This window comes from Capricornis sumatraensis, chromosome 1, assembly GCF_032405125.1.
Source record: "Capricornis sumatraensis isolate serow.1 chromosome 1, serow.2, whole genome shotgun sequence".
NCBI lineage: Eukaryota > Metazoa > Chordata > Mammalia > Artiodactyla > Bovidae > Capricornis > Capricornis sumatraensis.
Window position 1 is genome coordinate 59,646,274 of NC_091069.1, and position 19,611 is coordinate 59,665,884.

General features: G+C 54.4%; 1 protein-coding gene across 1 annotated transcript; it reads right to left on the reverse strand.

Annotated features, from left to right (window-relative positions):
* Window positions 1-948: 948 nt before the first annotated feature.
* Window positions 949-17,669, reverse strand: PSD4 (pleckstrin and Sec7 domain containing 4). The gene is given in 16 exon segments (XM_068966799.1): window positions 949-1,264; window positions 3,300-3,443; window positions 3,693-3,837; window positions 4,827-4,990; window positions 5,083-5,153; window positions 6,184-6,344; window positions 6,702-6,745; window positions 8,413-8,502; window positions 8,669-8,727; window positions 8,881-8,993; window positions 9,138-9,218; window positions 9,611-9,814; window positions 13,475-13,862; window positions 15,042-15,120; window positions 15,419-15,544; window positions 16,647-17,669. Coding segments are annotated over 16 exon segments (3,102 nt in total). The 5' UTR covers window positions 17,622-17,669; the 3' UTR covers window positions 949-1,006.
* Window positions 17,670-19,611: the final 1,942 nt, after the last annotated feature.

Consider the following 19,611-nt stretch of genomic DNA (forward strand, 5'->3'; position numbering starts at 1 on the left):
ACAGCCAAAGGGAGCACAAGGGGCCTTCCCAGGGAGGGTGGCAAGGGCCCCTGGGAGCAAGCTGGGGGAGGGAAGGGGTCCCTGAGTGAGTCCTGGAGCTTCCAGGGGAGGAGAGTGTGGGGAGAGAGCCAGGCCTTTACCGCCCCTCACAACTCTCCAGAGCCCCCAGGGGACACAGCATGCATCACCACCTCTTACCCTTAGCCTCCCCAAACCTGGAACACCTCCTTTCCTGCTCTGGGGAGGCAAAGGCCTTTGTTACAGGGCTCTCCACTGAACTCTGGGCGCCCCCTCCCCTTCCGGCCCTCACTGACCACCGTGGGTTTCACTCTGATGATCAGCCGTTGGCCATGGGAGGCTGGGCCTCTCTCATCTGCCCCCTATGTGTGCAGGATGTAGGGAAGACCAGACAAAGGCAGGAGCCCCCAGAGCCAGCCTCACTGAGCCCTTGAACTTGCCGAGTCTCTGCTCCTGCCCAGAAGGCTGTTCCCCGCAGTGGGCAGGGCCCAGCTGGGGTCTCCCAGGACCTCTTCCAGCAAGTCACCTGATTTCCAGAGCAAGACCGCTCCCAGTCTACAGCTTCCTAGCCTGTCTGTGCCGAGGTCTCTGCTGCCCTGGTCTCTGTCCCCGAGGATGGGGGAGCTCGCAGAGCCTCTGACACTCAGACAGAGGGCTGAGCAACTCCCCAGGTCCAGAAAAGGTGTCCTCTGTGGCTTCTGGAGGGATGGAGGGTGGAATGGGACGAACTGTGGGAGCTGAGTCAAGTCTTTGACCTCTGTCCTCTCTTGGGAGGAGCCAGGGTGGGGGCAACAGTATCAGGAGAACTCCAGTGTGGTGAGTGAGGGAGGGAGGGAAGGGAGGACCACACTAGGGTATCCTTCCATGGGGAAGAGGCGGGGCCCCATCCTCAGCACAGACCCGCTGACATAAGGCTCTTCCTAGAGTTTCATCCCAAATCCACCACAGGCCCAGGCCACTGGGGGTAGTTGGTGAGGTGATCCCGGCTTCACAGTTGATTGCGGTTCCGTTTGGGGATGATCTTCCGGTAGGTTCTGCGCTCTGAGATGTTGCGCTTGACCTTGGCCGTGGTGGGGGCCTCATCCTGGTGCAGCGATGGGCTGGAGTGGGACTTCTTTAGGCTGGGCTTGGGCTCCTGCAGGCCTCCAGCTTCCCTCCCCAGCTGCTCCTCCCACAGGTCCAGGTCTTCTGACGGGCAGTGCAGACGGGCCACAAGCAGCTGCAGGTAGGTCTCATAGCGGGTTTTCTGGAACACATATGGGTCCCACTGCCTCAGCAACACCCCAGTTCCAGGTCAGGAGGGGGCTGGGATGGTGAGGGACAGACAGATCACACTGATGCTACAAGGACAGAGACTTCAGAAAAAGGGCTGGGCCAACAGCTAGCATTCACCTGAACAACGGTCTCTGCAGATTCTGTCCTTCCCCAGGTGTCTTAGAGTTACACCCATCAGCCTGGCCCTGTTCGATACAGCCAACACTGCCTGGTGCTGTAACTAACATCTCTGGAGCACGTTACGTCGCTAAGACACTAAAAGATCCATAAGCTACTAGGCTAGAGATCTGTGCAGCACTGCACTCAAACAGCACACATCTGTACGCAGCCCTCATTGAGTCTGAACCGCATTTTAACAACTGGCATCTGGAAAGCATGGCGCTAACTACCCTCATCTGCTTAACACTGCTCGGCCCCGTAACTAGCATCCTTCAGACACGGTTCCCAGTTTACTCAGTGCTTTCCCACCCACTGGGTCCTCATCCACGCCCTGCGAGGCTGGGTGGGAGTCATCGCTGTGCTTTATAAAGAGGGAGGGTCAGTGTTAGTCGCTCAGTCGTGTCTGACTCTGCGACCCCATGGACTGTAGCCCACCAGGCTCCTCTGTCCATAAGATTCTCCAGGCAAGAATACTGGAGTGGGCTGTCATTTCTTTCTCCAGGTGATCTTTCTGCCCCAGGGACTTAACCCAGGTTCTCCTGCATTGCTGGCAGGTTCTTTACCATCTGAGCTACCAGGTAAGCCCACCAGGGAGGGTCAAGGCCTTGCTAAAGGTCCCAGCGAAAGGTTGGTCAGCGGTGGGGAATGGCTGGAGTGCTGCAGGCAGGGCTGGATCCTATCAGCCACCCCTGGGACCCTGGGGAAGAGGCATGCTCATGGCCATGGATACAGCCAATGCCCCAAGAGGAAGAGCTAGAAAAGGAGGGAGAGGATAGTGCACGGCTGATGGGCACAGACAGGAGGTGACAATGACACTTGCTCCCCTCTCCCCTCTCTGCCCCTGGGTGGCCTCTGCCCTCCTCTCTTGTCACACTGCCCCTCACCCACTCTCCTGCTGAATTTGGGGGCAGGATTGGGGGTGGGGTGAGGAAAATATTTCAGCATCAATCAGAGAGCTAATAAAGATCATTCCTTGGTTATGGCCATAAATGAGGCATGGATGTGATCAGGTCTCATGAAAGTATATCAGGTGTGAACAAGTTTAATCTCTCTGTGCCTCAGTTTCCTCATCTGTAAAATGAGGATTAGTGTCCTTACCCCACAGCAGCTGGATGACTAAATAAGACAATCCATGCAACAAGCTTTAGAAATACTGACTATTATAATAGTACGAGGTAGGTATGAGGGGAAATAATTCTGTTAAAATAGTTTTTCCAAGACTTCCCTGGCGGTCCAGCGGTTAAGACTCAGGACTCCCAATGCGGAGGGCATGGGTTGGATCCCTGGTCAGGAACTAAGCTCCCATGTGCCAAAAGGTGTGGCCAAGAAAATTATATATACACACACACACATATACACGTACATATAGTGTATATATATAATAATTGGGGTTCCCAGGTGGCTCAGATGGTAAAGAATCTTTCTGCAAAGCAAGGGACCTGGACTTGATCCCTGGGTTGGCAAGATCCCCTGGAGAGGGGAATGGCAACCCACTCCAGTATCCTCGCCTGGAAATCTCATGGACAAGGGAGCCTGGCTGGGGGGCAAGACTGAGCAACACACACACACACACACACACACACACACACACGCACACACGAGTGTTACCAGACAAGCAGCTGCTGTGTTCCAAGGACAAGAGGTGAAGTGGCCTGAGAGCACACAGACACACACACTTGTGCAGGCGTGTGCACACATTCGTGTGTGTAGAGCGTTCACACAGGGCTGGAGTTCTCACGCAAGCCCCTCCCCCTGCCCTGAGCGGCTGGGACCCAAGTCTGCAGGGACAGCCACGGCCATGGGAGGGCGGCAGAGGGTCCAGGCAGAGGGCGAGGCGGCGACCTCACCTCGTACTCCAAGTACTCCTTCCGCACGCGGTAGTCTTCCAGCTCGCGGCTGCGGCCTCGCCGCTCGGGTAAGTTCCTCTGTAGATCCAGCAGGTCGTCAGAGGCAGCGTCCAGGCAGTTCTCGTGGGATCGATGCTGCTCCTCCTGGGAGCGGGAGGCGGTGCGGGGAGCTGTTTCAAGCCCTCCCTCTCTGTCCCCACCATCCCAAGACCTCCCCTCTCTGTTCCTGAGCCCAGGAGTACAGCTCCATCCTGACCCAGGGGCCCAGATGTTCGGTCCAGACCCTGTCCCCCACTTCTCCTAGGCCAGGTGCACAGCCTCTCATCTCCCTTCTAGTCCTCCAGGGTGTATCCCACCACCACATCCCGCTCCTCCCTCAGGATCAGGTCTTACCAAGGAGCCCTGGGTTGGGCCCACAGGCAGGATGGGCCGGACGAATTTGCGCTGGGAGCCCACCGCGGCAGGGAAAGGCGGAGCTGAGTGCGTGGCGGCGGCTAGGTTGATGCGCGCGATCCAGGAAGTCATCTCCTGGGCAGTGCTGTGGGCAGAGAGAACGGTCTGTCCCTTGGACCACAGAGTGCTAGCCTATCCCCGCCCTCCAGCCTCTGGTGGTCAGCACAGGCACCTGGCTACAAAAGCCAGAAGTCCTGCCACTGGCTGAGGTGGTTGCCCCCAGCTGGTGGTTTTTCTCACCCAACAGAGGCAAATCTGGGAAAGCAATAGAGTTTATGTTTAGTTAGTCGTGTCCAACTCTGGGACCCCAAGGGCTGTAGCCCGCCAGGGTCCTCTGTCCATGAGATTCTCCAGACAAGAATACTGGAGTGGGTTGCCATGCCCTTCTCCAGGAGCTCTCCCCGACCCAGGGATCGAACCCAACTCTCCTGCATTGGCAGGTGGGTCCTTTTCCACTGAGCCACCAGGGAAGCCCTGCTGCTGCTGCTGCTGCTGAGTCGCGTCAGTCGTGTCTGACTCTGTGCGACCCCAGAGACTGCAGCCCACCAGGCTCCCCCGTCCCTGGGATTCTCCAGGCAAGAACACTGGAGTGGGTTGCCATTTCCTTCTCCAATGCATGAAAGTGAAAAGTGAAAGTGAAGTCGCTCAGTCGTGTCCGACTCTTAGCGACCCCGTGGACTGCAGCCCACCAGGCTCCTCCCTCCATGGGATTTTCCAGGCAGGAGTAGTGGAGTGGGGTGCCATTGCCTTCTCCGCAGGGAAGCCCAATAGAGTTTATATCAAACGCCAAAAAATGATCAAGTGTTCGTGGCTTCCTGGAATCCTCTGGAACTGGGAGGCTTAGTCCAACTTTCAAGGAAGAGGTGGTCCCAGGGATGAAATGGGCTTAGGGCGGGGGATGGAAGCTGGAAGTTCCCCACTCCCCACACTTCATGTGTATCGGACCCACCAGTGACACATCTCAGGTCAAGCCTGCACCTCCCTCCAGGGTGGGGCCAGCACCTGTCAGAGGATGAGAGGTTCACAGGAGGAAAGCTGGGGCCTTGCTATCACCCATCCCCGCCCCCGACTTACGGTGCCTGGAAGAGGTAGAGACGCCAGTCGGCCGTGCGCAGCTGGAAGACATGTGGCTTCTTGGTGTAGTGGGTGGCGGGGGTGGCCAGTGAGTGGTGCACCCCCACCGGCTCATCCACCATCTGCCCCACCAAACTCTCCCCATCAAGGCCGTGGTCCTCTCCCTGTCACAGGGCAACAGAGGCTCAGAAAAGAGGTTTCCATCAGCTGCCCACCCTCCTACACTGCCCATCAGGGGTGGGGACACCCACCTTACCTTCAGGAAGTAGAGGACCATCCCTCGAAGTAAGGTGTGGAGCATCTTCCAGCCACGCTTACCCCATGGCGCTACCCGGGAAGCAGAACACGAAGGTGGGTGATGACCCCCCCACCACATCCAGACCCTCAGAGGCACACCATCTCACCACCTCCAGTCCCTCCCCAGGCGCACAGAAACACACAGAAGCACACCAACCCAACAAAACACAACCAATCACAAGCAGGCAGTACTGTGTCTCACACACACGGGCAATCACGCTTAGATACCGAAACAGAGCTACTTACGAACAATAACACAAGTAGGTGCTCATCCAGTCCAGCTCCCCTCAAACACGCCCACCCACAAGCACAGCTCTTCTGGGACCTCTTTCTAGTCCCATCCAGAGAGACACAGGGGCTCAGAAGCTAGGGCTAAAGGCCTACTTCCCCATGGTCACCTCTTGGCCTTGCTCATGTGGCTTCTCACGACCAAGTGCCAGTCCCCTAGCTGGTCACCACAGCCCCATCCATCTGGGACCCCATTCCTGCTCTGGTCATGTGGCTCCCTGCTCCAGAGCCCTCAATGGTCTGCAGGATGAAGCCCAGTGCACCTCGCGCCATCTTTTCTCTCACACCCCACCCTGTGCTCTTTTCCTGGTGGGGATCTTTCTGCAAATAACGAGACCCTCTTTTCCTCCAAGGTTCAGCTCAGAGACCATCATGTCCCAGAAACCTTAACTATACTGTCTCCTGCATTCTACCCCCAAACAAAAACAGAAGCCTCACCCTCCTCCACACCCCATACCCGATCGAGACCTCCCTGCACCATGCAGCTAGCTCTTCTGTTTATCCCAGACACTGCCTTGTTTGTCTGATTCCTACCTTAGCACAGGGGCCCAGGGGGTGGGGGATCCCTAGGTTTGTCTTGTCTCTGCATCACCTCCCCCACCCCAGCCCCGAGCTTACAGTCACTACTGAGGAAGGGCCATGGGCTGCCCATCCTCCACCCATGCCGTCTCTCTGCACACCCACACACACATCGGCTCAGGACATCGTGTTCCTGGGCAGGGCGCTCTGCACACACTGGTAGACAGATGCATGACAGCAGGCAGACACTCACTCTTCTTGCCATCCGCATCCTGGTGCATCTTCCGGGCCAGGAAGCCCTGCTTGTAGGTGGGCACCGTGGGGTCCTGGGCCAGCTGAAGGAAAGGGTTGCTCATCTTGCCAGCCGGGGGAGATGGCCGGGCCTTCTCGGGCCTGGCTGTGTCTTCTTCATCCCTGGGTATCAAAGAATCGGGCTGGGGTTGCTTGAATGGGCAAAGGCCACCAGGAGGCACCCCTGCCTCAGGACCCCACCCTCTCTCTTGCTGGGCAGCCACACCTCAGGACCCCTAAAAGAAGCCCTCCTTCAAGGTCAGCCCATCAGTTCCTGTCATCCCCATGCCCTCATGGCCTCTGGCTCCTCCTGGTGTTACATGCCCCCCTGCATCCTCTCTGAGACCAGCCTGATGCCCTGCCTCTGACTCCACCCATGCAGAGGGGAGCACTGTCCGGGACCCTGAACTCTCCCATTGGGCTGGGCGGGAGGAGGGCGAGCAGGGGAGAGGGTGGGAAGGGAAGATGGGTCTCACTTACACGGCCCACTCGAGTTTCTCACTTCGGATAGACCAGTAGAGGGCCTGGAACAGAAACACACAGCTGGGCCGGAGAGCCTCAGGCCAGGGGGCCCATACTCTGGCAGAGGTAGGACGGGCATGCTGCCACCTCCATCCCAGTGTTGCTGCCCTTCTGCCCTGGGCAGCAAGCAACCCATGGATCCATGCATGCAGGCAACAATTTATCAGGCATTAGCCATGTGCCGGGCACTGTGCTGGGGGCTGGAGACACAAGGGTGAACAAACCAATCCCTCTCCTTCCTTGAGCTTTTCGTTTGTGCTCAGTGTGACCAACTCTTTGTGACTCCAAGGACTCCAGCCCGCTGTGTGTGTGTGTTTAGTTGCTCAGTCGGGTCCGACTCTTTGCGACCTGATGGAATGTAGCCCGCCAGGCCCCTTTGTCCATGGGGATTCTCCAAGCAATACTGGAGTGTGTTACTATGCCCTTCTCCAGGGGACCTTCCAGACCCAGGGATCAAACCCAGGTCTCCCACATTGCAGGCAGATTCTTTACTGTCTGAGTCATCAGACAAGCCCACAGCCTGCCAAGCTCCTCTGTCCATAAGATTTGCCAGGCAACAATACTAGAGCAGGTAGCCATTTCCTCTCCAGGAGAGCTTCCCAACCCAATGATTAAACCCAGGTCTCCTGCATTGCAGGTGAATTCTTTACCATCTGAGCCAGTAGGGAAGCCCTTTCCTTGAACTTAGTAAGGCCTGAACTAGTTCCCTGAAGGGGAAATGAATCACCCACATACCATCCTGCCCAGAGGGATCTGAGGCAGTAGGAATGGCTCACTACAGAGCATTTGGTGAGTGAATGAATAAATGAGATGCCATGACTTTGAAATGATATGACTGAGAGTATGCATGTTCACGGGGCTGGCTGGCTGGCTTCTGGAGCTCTGGCCACACCTAGCGGTGGTGCCATGCAGATACTAAGTGTTCAGTTAATGTTTGCTGAATAGACAGGAGAATAAATACCGTGACTGCTTATAAAAGCAGCCTGTGTGCCAGGCCCTGGACTAAGCACTTGACCACCTTAATTTCATCATGGTAACAACCCTGCAAAATGGTCACTCACCCTGGGAGAACTTGCCTCGGCCAAAGTGTAAGCTGCCCAAGGCTAGAATTCAAACCCTGCAACCTCTGGCTCCTGAATCGTAGCTCCAGACTTTCACCACGTGAAGCTTTACACCAAGGACCAAAAAACCAGCGCTTCTCAGACTTCACAGGCCTAAGAGTCACCCAGAGGCATAACGGAACAATGTAGGGGCCCAGCCCGAGATTTGATTCAGTGGATCCAGGCCAGGGGGATGTGAATTCACACAAGCTGATACATTTCAACGGGACACTGATGCCGCAGGCTGGGCAGTATCACTTTTAGTTCCCTTCAGTAAAGAAGGCCTGTTCTGGGATTTCCCTGGCAGTCCAGTGGTTAAGACTCCATGCTCCCATTGCAGGGGGGACAGGTTCGATTCGTGGTCAGGGAACTAGATCTCACATGCCACAACTAGAAGATGCTGCTTATTGGTGACAAAGATCCAGGACAGTCAAATAAATAAACAAGGAATTATGTTTTTTAAAAGGCGTGTTGTCTCAAGGATGTCTTGGCAGAGCCAGGCCCGAGCTCATGTTCCCCTTGGGACAGTGAGCTGAGGCTCCAGGCCCCACGTGGACCCCGTGCCGTACCTTGAGCAGTTCTTTGGGGAAGTTTCCGCCATCCCGCAGGCCGTTCAGGTTGGTTATGAATTCCTGGCAGCTCATGCTCTTCCCAATGTTCTGTGGCCAGAAATGTGGAGAGGGGGGCAGCTGGCACACATGTCCCACTCCCGCAGCAAGGCCCCTGGCTGGCCACTCTGAACCTCCCCTCCCCCAGGGCCCTCCCTGACCCCATCCCAGGCCTTGGTCATGGTTCCCCTCTCCCAAGACCCCCATAGGCTCTCACCTGTCCGTGCAGGTCCGTGTTAAGGAGCATGATGGCGCAGGTCAAGGTGTGCACGCAATCTGCCCCCGCGGAGAGAAAAGGCCATTGAAGCTGGGACTCCTTCATTGCCTCTGTTTACCCTGGGTGGGGGGACCTCCCCAATGCTTCTGGGCCCCCATGGCCCCCCAGCACACTCCCACCAGTCACCACCCAGTGAACCGGCCCCTCCCTACCTACTGAGGAGAAAAGCCCGGGGTTGCAGTGATGGAAGCGCTTGGAGAACTGGTAGAGGATCCGCTCTCGTTCCTGGGTCTCCCCACTGAGCACCAGGGCCTGGAGGAAACCCCTGGAAGGAGGGCCCGTGTCCAGGCAGAGCCCAGCAGCCTGAGCTTGGGGCCAGCGAGAATCCAGCTTCTGCTGGTGGTGCTTTCCCCCTGCCCACCACCCCGCCGGCCATCCCTCCTCCCCAGAGAAGGCCCCCAGGTGTTACCGGAGCGCGCGGTCCAGGCTCTGGCCTCCGAACTGGAAGAAGGACAGGTACGCCTCAGCCACAGCCCTGCTGAAGTCATTGCTGCAGAAGGAAAGTGGGGATGAAGCCTGGGTGGGGACCGGCAGGCCTCCTTGGGCCTGACGGGGGCTGGGGGTGTGATCAAAGGAAAGGCACTGGCAGCCCCTGGGACCCCATTGGCGCTGAGCGGGAGGGACATGGGGTTGGGGTAGGGGAGGCAGGTGGCCAGGTCTGGCAGCTCTAGGCAGGGACTGAGGGTGGTCCAATGTGACTAAGAGAAAGAGACAGGCACAGCAAGGGTCTGGGGGTGAAGGGGAGAAGGGTGCAGCGGACAGGGCAGGAGTGAAGGCATGAGAGGTCAGCGGTGGGGGGACAAGGGCAGCAAGGATGGCCCATCAGTGGTCCTCCCCATCCTGCCTAGACATCCAACCTTGCTTGAGTTCGAAGCCCCTTACTTCTTCCTCAGGTAGGCGGCCACTTCAGACTTCCGGAAGCCCTCCAGGTGATAGAGGCGAGAGGCCAAGTTCCAGGCCACCTTGTCAGTCCTGACGCCATTCGCCAGCCTGTCTCCAGCCGGGGGCCTCTGGCCTTCCTCTGGGGGTTGCACTTGGGGCATAGGGCTCCCAGGAAGCCTGTGAAAGTCCATGAGTGTCCTCAGGCTCCCATTTGGGATGGAGACAAAGGGCTTCTGGGTCAGGTGTCCTTGAGGTCAGTTGGGGCAGTGGGGAGCAATAGTGCTCAGAGTCCATGCTCAGGGCGGGATCTGGGGCTACCTTCTACCCCCAGGGAAGAGTCTGTGTCACAGCCTGCCTGACCTGACCTGGGCACCAGGAGGGCCCAGTGTGGGCAGTATCCACAGCACTAGCAGGGGCTGGAGCTGAGCTTGGTGCCAGCGGATTCTCAGGTAAAGCACAGGGATGCACTGAGCCTAACATCCCCTGGGTGGCAGGTGCAGCCCTCTGAAGACCCTGTGGTACTGAATCCACCCAAGGAGGGGTGGGATTACCTCCCCAAACCCCAGCAGCCACCTGGGTCCCTCACCTCTCCTGCCCTCCCTGTCAGGCCTCCTTTCCCCCCTTCCCCGCCACCAGCTCCAGCCTCCACTCCCAGATCTGCAGCCAAGGATGGTGCAAGGATGAGGCGAGAACCAAAAGCTAGACTGGCTTTAGGGATGGTGACAGCTGGGGTTGCCACAGAGGTGGTTTCAAACCCTTGCCCTCCTATATCAGCTGCTCTATCATATAGAAGGGTCTCACTGCAGGGGCTTGGATGGGGACCTACAAAGGTGCACAGGCCCAGGAGACCCCTGGGCAGACTCGGGGAACACTCAGAACGTCAGAAGTCACCAAGACCAATCTCCATCTAACTCCTGCATTCTCCCTGCAACACTGCAACCAAGTACTGGGCTATCCTTGTTATTATCATCCAGGTTGCTTCCCAGGTGGCTCAGTGGTAAAAAATCTGCCTGGGTCGGGAAGATCCCCTGGAGGAGGAAATGGCAACCCACTCCAGTATTCTTGCCTAGAAAATCCCATGGACAAGGGGAACCTGGGCAGGCTGCAGTCTATGGGGTTGCAAAGATTCAGACATGACTAAGCGACTGAACACATGCGTGCACGCGTCATCCAGGTTACCATAGTTAGAGAGTTGCACAGAGAAGCAAAACTTATCACAACACGAAAGTGTTCACCAATGGACTATCCACTTATAAAATTTGGCTGGACTTAGTAGTCCTCTCCACGTAACATAAACATATGTCTCTGCCTCCATCTGGGTCAGTGACTTTGCTGATAACTCCTCCCTACTTCCTGAGGCTCATCTGCATCCAACAAGGCAACATAATGGAAATCAACTAAAAAGTGACATTACAAATCTTGCCGAAAAAACATAGGATGTTGTGAAGTCCATGAAAGTAATACTGGAAGATTCCAGGGGTCACTTGGGACGCCAGAGACAAGTACAGGAACAGGAAGGGTTATTCCAGTGAACAACTGAGGAGGAGGAAGTAAAAATAATGACATGCTTGTCACATGTAAAGAGAACTACTTGGGGGACTTCCTGAGAGGTCCATCGGTTAAGACTCCACACTTCCAGTGCAGAGGGCACAGGTTCAATCCCTGCTCAAGGAACTATATCACACACGCCTTGTGGTACAGCCCAAAAAATGTAAACAGAACTACTTGGATAATCAGCTGAAGAAGCCCTCAAATACTTTTACCAATATGACCTAGTCAATTAGTGTTGTTACTAAAATAACATCTAGATAGGGAGGCACTTTGAGGGGAAAAAAAAACCCACAAAGCAAATATAATCTGTTATGGAACTGTATACTTTAAATGGATGGATTGGTATGATATGTGAATTATATCTCAATAAAGCTGTTAATAATCTTCCCGACCCAGGGATTGAACCTGGGTCTCCTGCACTGCAGGCAGATTCTTGACCATCTGAGCCACCAGGGAAGCCCAAAATAAAGTAATAAATAGACCCTTATGACCTCACTGTGAAAGTTAAAGATGAATGAATGACATCTCACTGGGCCAGCAAATTAGGCTAGGAAAATGAACTTCCTATATTGTATTAAATATAAGATTAAATAAATTTATTTCTGTAATATTTAGTGTGGTTTACCAAGAAAAACATCAGTTAAACCTTTTTCATTATCTACTATGAAAGTATGGCTTGCATTTTAGGTAGATTTACTTTTATTTGGGGTTGAATTAAGGTTAATTTCTGGTACAATGAACACTCTCTTTTTAGATACTGAGAGACTCTTCTGATTACTCTGAACATCTCCAGAGACCGTGTAGATTTCTAGCGGTGGAAGAAAGATGCTTCTTTGGTTTCTGATATTGCCTGAGGTTCATCATCACTCAATGACATTCAGATCGGAGTAGAGTTAACCTTCCAGTCAGTGTAACACCTTCCAGTTAGTGTAACACTTAAACCATTACTGGTGTTCCCTGATCTCTTTCACCTGACCTCAATTTGGCCAACAAAATCCCTTTCCCATCGAGAGATCCTAGAGGCTGACAGGCTTCACGCAGTATCCTTGGAGCAGGAGGACATTTAGGTGGATTTCCAGGTGGCCTATTCCTGCCTCGGCTCACAGTTCTGGGGTCATTCAATCCTGCTATGGACCCCAAGATCCACCATTCCTTGGGTACCATCAAACCTCCCCCTGCCACTCTGTGAGGGAGAGAGATCTGAGTTAGCACTCTGGGCCTCCCAGTCACATCTGCAAATTCACAGTGGCATGTAATCCCCATACCACTAGCTCTGACCTTCCCTCCTCCCAGACCTGCCTAGCATGACCCCCATTTTTTGCACACATGGTCCTGGTCAGGTTCACTGCACAAGCCCCTGGTCGTCTCCTGCTGTCTGGTAGTGGACATTTCTCCCTGGCTGTCCCTTGGCACATGCAAGTCCTGCCCTATGAGTACGACCGTCCGCTCTCTGGTTTCTTGTGCTTCCAAACCCTCCACTCTATAATCCCGGCTTACATACGTCTATGCTAGGTCCCAGTGTGCGTTTCTCATGTCACCTCACACAGATCAGAAAGGCCATCATCAAAAAGTCTACACAGGTCAGAAAGGCCATCATCAAAAAGTCTACAAACAATACATGCTGGAGAGGATATGGAGAAAAAGGAACCCTCCAACACTGTTGCTGGGAATGTAAATTGGTGCAGCCACTATGGAGAACAGTATGGAGTCTTCTTAAAAACCTAAATATAAAGCTACCATATGATCCATCAATCCCAGTCCTAGGCATACATTTAGAGAAAGCCATAATTCAAAAGGATATATGCACCCCAATGTTCACCGCAGCACTATTTACAATGGCCAAGACATGGAAGCAACCTAAATGTCCACTGATGAATGGATAAAGATGTGGTATACACATATATACACATACACACAATGGAATATTTCTCAGCCATACAAAAGAATAAAATAAGCCATTTGCAGCAACGTGGATGGACCTAGAGATTATCATACTGAGTGAAGTCAGACAACTATTGTATGCTACAACTTATATATGAAGTCTAAAAAAAAAGATACAAATGAATTTACTCATAAAACAGAAATGGAAAAAAACTTATGGTTACCAAATGGGAAAGAGGGGTAAGAATAAATGAGGAGTTTGGAATTAACATATACACACTATTATATATAAAACAGATAACCAATAAGGACCTACTGTAATAGCACAGGAAACTATTCTTAGTATTTTGTAATAACCTATAAGGGAAAAGAATCAGAGCGGGTATTCTTAAATGCCTATATAACTAGGAGGCAGAGGGCGGTTAGAATGACACTTACGATTTTGCAGAAGTCAGGCAAGTGTCAGGCTGGCTGGCTCCGGCCTCCGCAGTCCTGGTGGGGCTTAGCTTTACTTCCTTCCCTTGGGTTGGGGCCTCTCCTGCCTCCTCTTTTTCCAGGGAACCTGGCTCTGCCCCGTCTGTCTCCAGGAATGAAGGGCTTGGAGCATCTAGTGTCCACTTGGGAAGAACACTGCCTGGGGGGTGGCCCTGCAGTCGCAGGCTGCCTTCCTGGGAGGAGACAGGGCTGGGCAGGGAGTCGGGGCCTCTGACCCCAGACTCAGGGCTGCTCGGCTCCGGCGAAGAGGCTGGGCTCCCCCAGGGGTGGCCAGGGGCCACAGTGCAGGGAGCAGACTCCTGGACACACTCTGTATCCCTGTCACCTGAGAAAGAGCATGGAATGAAGCTGGCATGGGGTGAGGGGCAGGCTGCGGGCCAAGGGGCCTGGCAGAGCCAGGGAACAGCCTGGGCTGTCATCGCTAGCTGGTCCCCCCTCCCCTACCCCCCCGGGCTCCTCCCTGAAACTGCACATTCTGTCCCTGGTCATGGGGCAGTGACCTCCCACACATGGGGCAGCAGGCAGAGAACTCCAGCCCCAAGGCAACCAGGGGTTCAAGGCTGCTAAACCATGAAGATCCAGGAATCCAAAAGGCTGGCTGTTTTGTTGTTGTTCAGTCGTTAAGTCGTGTCTGACTCTTTGCGTCCCCATGGACTGCAGCACGCCAGGCTTCGCTGTCCTTCACTGTCTCCCGGAGCTTGCTCAGACTCATGTCCATTGAGTTGGTGATGCCATTCAACCAACTCATCCTCTATCATCCCCTTCTCCTCCTACCTTCAATCTTTCCCAGCTTCAGGATCTTTTGCACATTTCATCATTTACTCTATGAGATGGTATTTTACTTATTTATTACAAAATTTTTTATTCTTCATTTACTCTATGAGCAGTTTATTTTTTTTTTTAATTTTAGTCTTCATTTACTCCAAGAGATGAGTATTTCAGTATTTACTTTTTAAAATTTACTTTTAATTGGAATATATGGGGGTGGCAGGGAATGAGATGGTTAGATAAGCATCACTGACTCAGAGCACACGAATGTGAGCAAACCCCAGGAGACAGTGAAGGACAGGGAAGCCTGGCGTGTTGCAGTTCGTGGGATGGCAGAGTCAGACACAACTTAGCGACTGGACAATTGCTCTACAATGTTGTGTTGGTTTCTGCCGTACAAGAACATGAATCAGCTGTAGGTATACATATGTCCCCTCCCTCTTGAAACTCCCTCCCACTCCCCACCCCATGCTGTCCCTCTAGTTGTCACGGAGCACTGGGTTGAGCTCCCTGTGTTATACAGCAACTTCCCTTTAGCAGAGACGGTTATTTTAAAACCCACTGTATTGATGAGGTTACAGAGGCAGGCACAGAGTTTAGCCCCAAGTCTGTCTGGTTCTAATACAATACAAGGGGACTCCTTACTGACATCCCTGGGATCCAAGAATGGCCTTTGTCCCCACTCCCGATCAAGCCCTCAGCCACTTGATTTCCCAGACTCCACACTGGATCTCACCTCTGTCCTGGGAGCTAAGAGGCCCTGGGGGCCAGGAAGGAATGACCTTGGTTGGCCAGCCCTGGGTGCTGGGCCCGACCTGTTGAGAAAGATAGAGGTACATCCATGAGGCCTGGAGACACTGAGAGGTGTAGGGAGCAGTGTAGGAAGGGGAAGATGGGGAGGGAAGCAGGACTATAAGTATACAGAGCCCTCCCTCCCAGCTGTCCTCCCCCATCCCAGACCACACTCCCTGATCTGGGCCTCCGATCAGTTATGGGCACCCTGGATGGGACCCACATCCTAGGTGGGCTGGTGCTGGGCCCCGGAAATCACGGGGCTCATGTTCCCTCTTTCGAGATGGAAAAGGTGAGGCCTAGAGAGGGGAAGTGACTTGCCCAAGGCTGCACTGGATGTGTGGCGGGGCTGCCGTTATATTCCACATGTTCCGTCTCCCAGCTCAGAGTTTTGTCCACACAGGATGCTGCGGGCAAGGCAGGGTCAAGGCTGTCTCTCAGAGAACTCTTAAGGAAGAAGAGGAGGAGAGATTTGCCCCAGGGAAACTGCTTCCAGAGCTTTTCCCACATCCCTCTGGCCTCAGGGCCTCATCCATGCTCGCTGATTTCTAGTCATCTCTGCTCTGTCTGCTCAGAATGGGCCCTGCTTCCCATGGCCCTGCTCAATGAGAGACTGTGCTGGAGGGAAGGTCAACAGCCCCCAGACACCGGGCTGGGCTCTGTCATCCCAGATAAGAGCAAACTGCCAGCTCGCAGGACAGGGCTCCCAGGCCTCCCTCTGAGGACCTCAGGGGGCCTGGAGCAACCAGGTCCTAGAACACATGTCACAAAACAGAGCCACAACCGCCCCCACTCCACCCCAGCCTGCGGGTGGAGGGGCCTTGCCAGTGTTCACAGTTCCTCAGATCTTGGGGTCAGAGCTCTTCCCCATTGTTCTCTGGGATCACAGAGATTAGAACGTTACAGCCTGGCTCTGCCATCTTGAGTCTCCTTATCTCTTAAGCAGCGGCCTCCCTGGGGGAAAAAAGTGCTCAGATAACTTGTCCCCGTAACTTGTGCTAGTTGATATCAAGGACCTCTGCCATTGTCCTGAGGGCCTGAGCTGGTGAAACTGAATTCGATGAAAGATGCTAAAAGTAACAAAATGCTGCAATCTCCCCCAAACAGAGAGGACTCTTAGAGGAGACATCTTCCCAGCCGGAGAAGAGGTCACCCCTGCAGGTTGACCCCTGCCCTGTTACAGTTAGGACCTTCTTCGAGGTGGGAGGCCAGAGTCTAAAAAGACTGGCCTGGAACACGCTGCAATGGGAGGAGCTACTTGTTCTCTAAATGTGTCCAGACGCAGCGCCTTAGAGCTGGTGAGATGGAGACATTTGTGCCTTAACAAATGTCATCTGCTTAACAACTGAGCATTGTCATCGTGCTCAGCTTACATCACGGCTCCTGTAAAATTCCCTCTACTTCTGAAGGCCACCCTGGGCCTGCCTTTCTGCTCTGTTGCTCACCAAAAGGAAGAGAGTTCTGGGCCCAGTGATGGCAGAGGAAGGTCCTTCCTTCTGTCCATGTCCCCAAGCACAGCCCAAGGGTTGGTTCTTGGGGCTCAGTTTACCTCTGTCTCCTCCTGGCTGGAAGGTGCTGCAGGAGCCCCCTCGGGGGTGTCCACCACAACCCAGGAGAAAGAGTGTGGCCTGTAGGTGGGCACAGGGAATGGAGGGGTGGTGTGCCCACTGGACTCTGCTGTGCTCTCCCCCAGATCCGGCTCATCGCCCAGCTCCCAGGGCACTCTGCCTCCCGGGGGTGGAGGCTCCAGGGTCTGCGGGCTCTGGGGCCCAGTCCTCACATCTACATAGGAGTCCGAGAAGCCCCAGGAAAAGTGCGTTTCAGATGCACTGGTGTCCGAGCAAGGGCTCTCCAGGAAGAGCGGGTTGTCAAAGAAGATGCTCTCCTCCTCGGCACTCCACTCAGGAGACAAGTCCAGCGTGCCCTCCCTCGGCCATGCTGGATTCTGGGTCTCCCCTTCTGGCCCGCTGCTATCTTCCCCCGAGGCCTCATCTGCATCCAGGGGTGGGCTGGGGAGGAGGCCCGAGTTTCGGGGTCCAACTGGGCTGGAGGGAAAAGTGGGGAGGTCAGCAGGGGACGCGGGAATGCAGCATCTCAACTCAGCTCTGAGCCCTTCTGTCTTCTCCAGCTCCTCCTCCAGGTCTAGCACGCACATCTGGGCCTGCAGGATCCCTGCCCAGAACACCACCTGCGTGGACGTGCTCTGGCTCTGCCCTGGGCTCCCCGGAGGCTGGTTGTCCCTGGGAGACCCGGGGGAGGTGGATTTTTGTCCTGCCCGTTCCTGGGAAGAGCCGCTCCCCACGTGCATGGGCTCTGGGCTAGAGCCCCGGGGACAAACATCGGGCCTCACGGCATCAGGAGGGACAGAGACCCAGGTCTGTTCCCCGTGAGGTTCGAGAGGTTCAGGGTGGCCACAGGTCTCCCCTAGGTGGGCTTCCGAGTGGGGCTGCAGGTTGTCTCCCAAACAGATGTCAAGGATTTCCACGGGTCTGGGGTGGCCACAGAGTCCGTCGTCGCCCATCATCCAATGAGCATATGCTGCGTTAGAGCCTTCAGGAGCATCCACCTTCACAAGCCCATAGTGTGGATTAGAGGAAGCGCTGGCCAGGGGGGCAACCGGGACCCCGCATGTACCCTGGAAGTACCCAAAGCAAACTCAGGTTAGCACTCGGCTGTCAGCCCCTGGAAGCACACAAATGGCAAGTTACATATGGTTTTGAGTGCCTGCCACATTCACAGCCCAGGCCAAGGGCCACTGCCCTCGACACGGAGGCAGGGGTGAGGAGTGTACCATACATGCTGTCTGACCCATGACTGCAACTGCCTGTCCCATGGGGGCACCTGCCCCAAAGACACTCAGCTGTTGGCTGAAGGTGGCTCCGGTGGCTGAGCTGAAAAGGATGAACTGAGCACACCAGAGCCTTCTTTGGGGTACCTGGATTGGAGAATGTTGAGGCTGACAATGTTGGTAGCAAGAACAAAAGTCACAAATGTCTCCAATTAGCAGGAAAGCAAAGGCAAACCAAAAAAAAAAAAAAAAAAAAGACACGGAAACCAATGTATGTGGGAGCCAAACAGTCAAGGACTAGAGGTGAAAGGAATGAAACAGACTCAAGAGAGAAACAGGCAGCCATAGGAGAAAGGCCATGGCCAGTCTTGTTTCCACTTCCCGAGGCTCCAGCCTTCGGGGCCTGCATCCTTGCAACAATGAACCGGCCACTTCTCAGTTACAGCCATGCAGTCTGGCCTAGGTGGAACCAGGAAGAGGAGCACCAGCTAAGCTCCGCCTGGGCTCCTGCAGGGAGGGCGGGGCAGGGCGGGGTGGGCTTCAGCCCACAGGGAAGATCCAAGCTGCATGGGGAGGAGACCACTGCCTTCTTGGTGACTGGGGGCGGAGGTGGGTGGAGAAAGCTGGGGATGTCCACCCATGTTCCCTTGGGGCTCTACCACATCTGTTCAGAGCTGCCCAGTGCATCAGCCACAGTGGCACCCTGGGCGGGGCCTAATGGGATGCAGCCGAGGATTCTCACGGGGAATTTTCTAGAAGACATATCTCCATCCCCTGCATGTGGACTTCAGGTTACACAGCTTTTGGGAGTGGCTCCACTGCTTTAGCGGAGAAGGCGATGGCACCTCATTCCAGTACTCTTGCCTGGAAAATCCCATGGACGGAGGAGCCTAGTAGGCTGCAGTCCACGGGGTCACTAAGAGTCAGACATGACTGAATGACTTCATTTTCACTTTTCACTTTCATGCATTGGAGAAGGAAATGGCAACCCACTCCAGTGTTCTTGCCTAGAGAATCCCAGGGATGGGGGAGCCTGGTGGGCTGCTGTCTATGGGGTCACACAGAGTCGGACACAACTGAAGCAACTCAGCAGCAGCAGCAGCTACTGCTTCAGAAAAACTGTCCTGTTCTGATCCTGTGGACACTGTGAGACTCGTAACTGGACCCATTTCCCTCCCAGTACTGGCCCTCAGGAAGTGTAGGTTAAATCTGCAGGCCCTATGCACGCATTTCCAGGATTAAATGCACCCCAGGGGACTTTCCTGGTGGTCCAGTGGCTAAGACTCCATGCTCGCAATGCAGGGGGCCTGGGTTCAATGCCTGGCCAGGGAACCATATCCCACTTGCTGCACCTAAGAGTTCACAAGATGCAACTAAAGCTCCCATTTGCTGCAACTATTTCTTGGTGCAGTCAAATAAATAAAAATAGAACAATAAATGCACCCCAGGCCACGTCACATCTTTCATTTTCCCTTTGCCTTACTTTCCTCACTCATATATGTCTACTTGGAGGACTGTATATACATTAAGCTGTTTTTTGAAATATCTGGGGGGAACAAAGGCACAAGTAAACACACACATATCCCTGCTCCTGACTTGCAACCATGTGTGATTTCCCAATACCCACTGTCCACCTACTTCATGGTCCACCAGGAGACACTCAATAAGGGGGAAGTCTCAGACACAGGGAACCAAGGCTGGGTGGGGTCCTATTGTTTAAGGTCAC